This window comes from Rhizophagus irregularis, chromosome 16 (assembly GCF_026210795.1).
Source record: "Rhizophagus irregularis chromosome 16, complete sequence".
Classification (NCBI taxonomy): Eukaryota; Fungi; Glomeromycota; class Glomeromycetes; order Glomerales; family Glomeraceae; genus Rhizophagus; species Rhizophagus irregularis.
In genome coordinates, this window is record NC_089444.1 from 851,593 (window position 1) to 857,592 (window position 6,000).

The following is a 6,000-nucleotide window of genomic DNA, read 5'->3' on the forward strand; positions in this document are numbered from 1 at the left end:
TAATAATTTTTTATCAGATGATCTATGGGGTAGTACAATTTTGAAAAGCGCAATAAGCAAAAGGCAAAAGTGAACTAATGATTAGTAACTTTTTTATGATATTTGGAAATAGAAATATAAAACGCAAAGAAGCTACATCCTCCCATCCTCGACAGCATCGAGAGATATAATTACATACAAGCTTATCTATCACCTTCTATTTAGAAACAATTTAAACTGAACTTCAGTTGATTCTGTAACAATTTTGCTTTATTTGCCGTATTTTGATCAAGTTGTTTTAACAAGAATGGACAACTCGTAACCTAGCAAAGAATAAGCTTAAATTCGCTTCTGAATCCAGTGTATATCAAAGGTTTGATGATCAACTCTCAATATTCATATTTAGCCAGTAAGTTGCACAAACAGTCCAGGTAACGATTGTAACACACATATTGTAGTGTTAATGAGAAAGTGCTGATGGTAATTTTTGATGGTCATAACGGTGATCTGATTTAACATTCACGAGTTAAAATAGATGACGACTATACTTAATCTAGATTTATTTCCATACAGTTGCAGTAAAGTTTTCGCAATATTTGTTTCTGAATAAACTTTTCCTAAAGTTTTTTCCATAGACCATAGTAAAAAAGTATCAATAAGACTTAATTACTGTTCCTTTAAAAAATTCGTTAAGAGTCTTAGTGTCATACTTTTTTATTTCTTCTGCTAGTATAAGGGGCTTGTTTTCCGTTGACATAGATACAGGTTTTGTTTAAACGAAAAAAAATTGTTAAACGAGGAGTTTCCGGACGAATGATTGTGCTTATCCGTCGCGTATTTCTATTTATAGGAGACAATACGTTCCCGCCATCACGTGATCCTGAGACAATTGAACGACTTGAACGTAATAATTTACAGATGAACACGATATGTTTTTAAGATATCTTTATTTTGATTCAATTTTTCAAAGGAGATGACGACAATAAAATCCAACCATTAATTGTTATTAATTATTAGTCAAAACCAATCAAAACTATCTTTTTTATTTTTTATTTATTATTTTTTTTTTGTAAGGTTCAATGATGACAGAATGACTTGAACTAGTTGCACGACTTAGTGAATGGGTAAATATTGAAAACGCTTTAATAATTTTTATTGTAATACATGAATTGGTAAGTATTTGTATTGGTGGTGCGATGAATAAATTTTGAAACCAATCAAATTACTTTCATTCAATGATTTCAATTATAAACAATGGTTATTATGTAAAAAATATTTAGTCCTTAAATTAGCAGGAAAAAAAAAATTAAAATGTCCTATTATGCTTTTTTTTACTAACTTTCCTTTATTAAATTATCGACGTATCATAATCTAGTATCAAAATTAAAAATTTTATAATATTAAATAATTTTTTCTTTGAACAACTTTTACATTTTAATGCAAATAAAAATATTAATTAAGTACATGGAGCGAAAATGGTTAAATTTAAAAATCACGAAGAATTCATTGTGCAGATATATTTGAAACACTTAAAACTTTTTGCATGAATAAATTAAAAAGTGTGTTAAATTGAGATTATAAAGAAGTCTTGGCGAAATTTTTATCGTTCAAAATCAGTTTTTTTTTAGTAGCACAAGTTTCAATGATAATATGATAATGATCCAAAATAATCATTTAATATAAATGAATTTTTAATTAAAAAAGGTTTTTAAAAAAAAGGTTTATATTTATATATAACATGTATTTGTATAACATGTATTTTATAACAATATAATATATATATATTTTCTTATAAAAAAAAAATTTTTTTTTTTATGCATATATTATGTTAAAAATGCAACTCACTATTCGATAAATGACCAAAATAACATTATTAAATTTATGTAATAAATATTTATTATTACAAATAAATATTATCAAATGATTGTTTACAAGAATTTTGCATATATTATATTATAAATGTTTAAAGCATCCTAAAAATAAATAATTCTTTGTACGAAAAAGATTGATTTTTTTTATATTTGTTGATCAGATGATTTTATTACAGGTAAAAAAAAAAAAAAAATAGGGGATGATAATTTTATACTTATCATAAAAAAATTTTTTATGCGTTACGTCCTGAAATTCAATTTTGTTTAAATTAAAAATTTAAAGATGTACACAACATGAATTTTCCTGAGTCATCAGTTAGATTTGGTGCTACAACATTTTTTTGGTTTAGTTTATCTTTGATTTTTGACGAACAGAGAACAATAAAAAGTAGCGTACTTTTTAATTGTTTAGAAAAAGTATTTTAAAAAAGTCCCATTTCTTTATTTAGTAAACTTGATCGGCCGGTTAAATTTTTTTTTCAGAAGGAAAGTTTTTTTTTTTTTTCCGGATAATCCGAATGTCAAAATTTTATTTGAAAATCAAAAGGGTAACTGGGATCTACACACGTTATATTAATTTTTACCTGCATTAAGCGCTAAGCGCCTAGAACTACTATTAAAGAATCAACACAGCCATGGTCATTCAGCGCAAGAGGCCGAGACCTGCCTTTTCTATATATGTAGATAAATTCGCTCCGTCTAGATTTATAACTAATTAAAAGCAATTAATGTAACTTCCTCTTTTTTAAATATAGTAAATTAAAAGGTAATGGTTTAATATAAATGTTTATTTTGCGTTTCATTATCCAGCGACTATCGATATCATGTGATATTCAGTACTTTGACGATCATTTTAGAAGAAAAAAAATATTCGTGAACTTTAGATATAATAAAAAAAATAATCTCGAAACTTACCGAAACTTTATCATTGAAAGATGATTGTACTACGCATGAATAAACACTAAGTTTAGAGGTAAGAATTATCTGTTTGAGATCTTTTAATCTAATAATCATTTTTACAATAAAAAAATTTTTTGGTGGTACCGAAAATTCTTTATAGAACGAAAGAACAATAGAACCAAATAAGCTGAGGTGCTACCAAATAAATACTTTTTACCGACATTTCTTACTAAAATGTCCGTGCCACATTGCCACATGTGTAAATTAAAAAAAAAAAATTTTATTCTAATTCCCAAATAAAAATCAATTTTTATTTTTATTTTTTTTTTTCGTTAATCATTTAATTTAATTATTATGAACCCCTTCGATTATACAGTTTTTATTTATGCAACCTTCGGTTTTGTGGTGAATTAAAAAATTGCATAAATGAATGAAACTCGTATCTAACGTGCATAAAACGTATCGGTTCATCCAAATATTTCATTACATAATGTTGAGGTAAGTTATTAAAAACACAAATAAAAACAAAAAAAATGTCACACAACGATTAAATAGTCTAGTTTTTTTCTTTAATTAATCAAAGAAAGAAGTACATGCAGACATTTTACATCTACTTCAGATATATAAAAGTAAGTAGTTTAAAGAAATTTTGGATTTTAGCGCGGGTCCTTTCAGCTCTTTTCGTGCGATACTTTTCGATTTAATATATACATTCTCTTAAATTTTTTTTTTAAAACTGTAATTGCTCTTATAATCGCGCCACATTAATTCCATATACTTTACTCATCAAATTTATCTCGTTTATAAAAAATGATTTCTTTATCAAATTCAATTCGTTTTAGTTTTATTACTTTAATTTCGTCGTTACTTCTTACGGTACCATTAAGTCATGCGTATAGTTCGCCGGACGAAAATTCTCTTGGTTCTAAGTCCGATTTTTATGTCGTGACGATTATTCCTTTAACCTTGAACGCATTGAATTTGCTTGGAAGTCTTTATATATTTTACCGTAAGTAATTTGTTTAATTTGAATTTGATCTTAATTATTATTTGCGGTAAAAATTGACAACCAGAAAAATAAACTTAAAGGCACGTATTTACGATGGAAATTTGATTATGATAAAATTACTTTATTATCGGTTAGATTTCCATTTTACATAGCAATTACGGGTAAATATTAAATAATTTATTTGTGTAATATATGATATACGTGTAAATATATAATATTTAACTTTTATCTTTATGATATTTAGATTTTTTGTTCTCAATAATAATCTTAATTGATTTCGTGAGTAAATAATATTCGCATCAATTTTTTTTTTTTTTTTTTTTTAGAAAAAAACTAATTGTATACCTTCTTATAGTCATATACTGCTTCGAATGCATCGGCGTTATCAAATGCAACAAAAGAAGAAGATATTTTATGGCCATCACCATATTGTGAAATTCTTGGATTTTTTAATACCGCTTTCACTCTGTTAAATATGTTATTGGTAAGAAATTAAATTAAAATTTAAATTTTTGGTACTGCTAAATATCATCAGTAGTGACGGGTGGTGAAATTATGATGTAATGCCGGCCAGTGTTTTATTTGAATTTTAATTCTGGCCAAAAGTGCATCATAATGTGATCAGATCAATTTTCTAATTTTTTTTTAATCATTTTTTATTTCACAATATATATATATATATATATATTTCACATATTCTAATAGGTTGGAAGCCTTTCTATCACAACTTGGTTGAGAGTCGTACAAGAGTATTATTTTTCATGGGGAAGATATGATTATAAAGTTTGGTCTCCAATCTGTCTTATATCATTCATTATTCCTCTAATTTCCGTGCATGACTTTGGTTCTCAAGTGTATTGGTAAGTTGCATAAATAATTATGTTACACGGTTATTCTATAAGCACGTCATCCGTCATGTATTTACTGAACTGTATATCTCATTTTTTTAAGGTGCGGAATTAATGAATATGATAATTCATTGATATCAACGTTCTTGTTGGTCACAATTCTTCTCACATTAATTACTATTGTATTTTGTTATATGCACGTATTAAAATTGATTCATAATGTAAGAGAAGATTCACCCATCGAAAATTCAGAAGCAGATATACAGCGACATAATAATATCGAGAAAAAAATTTTAAAGAAAGTAATGGCCTATATTTTGGTCTTCATCTTTCAATATATTCCTCTCTTATTATCAGATATTTTCAAATTATTAAAGGTAATCCTTTTTTTTTTATATATACAAGAATTTGGGAGCAAAAAAAAAAAAATATTGAATTTTTTCTTTAATTTTATAGATTAATTATATTATTTTGCTTAACGCCTTAAGTCTTTCAGGTAATAATTTTTTTTTTAAAAAAGAATAATGATATCAAGTTATTGAAATCCCTTCTAATATAATTTTTTTGTTTCTAGCCATTAGTATTGGAGGAATAAGCAACTTGATTCAATACATACGAAATGAAAAATTTTTATTAGTACATCGTAATAACAATGATTTAAATGATAATATTAATCTTGAAGAGAGAGAACAGACAAAAAGTAGTAAATTATAATTTTTTTACAAATTATATTTGATATATAATGTTTTTTTTTTCTTTTTACATAAAATTATTTAAATAGCGGAAGGTTTTTTTTTTCTTAAGGTTTTATTTTTTTTAAGGTTATTTAATTTTCTAAGATAATAATTTTTTTTTTCATTTTTTTTTTTATAAAAAAAAAAATTGTAAAAATATATAAGTTCTTATCGTAATTAATAATAAACAACCTCTTATGAGAACTGGCGTCCCTTGTAAATACGTTCCAGGCTAAAATAATAAGATGTGATGATAGTAAACAGTACTTAGTGCAACTTATAAATTGAACTGAGGCAAAATTGAACTTCGGTTTCAAAAAATTACTACTGTAAACAATTATGGAAAAATAACTGATCTGTTCTTACAACCAATAATCATATGGTATCCGGATTTATTCTGTCGGGTCACATATAATATTAAAGAATACTTACCCTAAATCCTAGGCTTAACTAACTACTCTACAAAATAAGTACCACGTCACACTCGTCACAGTTGAATCACAAGAACAAACTGTGCCTGTTTCTAAAGCCTTAAATTAAATCTTCAGGAGGAACTAATCATTCAAAGGCCAAAAAGCCAAGAATAAGAAAGGCGGGATCTTCAGATACCATTTTTTGCTGGCGACGCTAGGGTTGTTTGCCAGCCGAAACTAATTGTA

General features: G+C 26.2%; 1 protein-coding gene across 1 annotated transcript; it reads left to right on the forward strand.

Moving 5' to 3' along the window:
* Positions 1-3,560: 3,560 nt before the first annotated feature.
* Positions 3,561-5,321, forward strand: OCT59_007962 (uncharacterized protein; the record flags this gene model as incomplete). The annotated part of the gene is made up of 8 exons (XM_066142144.1): positions 3,561-3,759; positions 3,840-3,920; positions 4,004-4,038; positions 4,115-4,243; positions 4,465-4,619; positions 4,711-4,984; positions 5,064-5,103; positions 5,182-5,321. The coding sequence occupies 8 exons, from the start codon at positions 3,561-3,563 to the stop codon at positions 5,319-5,321; spliced, it is 1,053 nt and encodes a 350-aa protein (XP_065999052.1).
* Between the last annotated feature and the right edge of the window lie 679 nt (positions 5,322-6,000).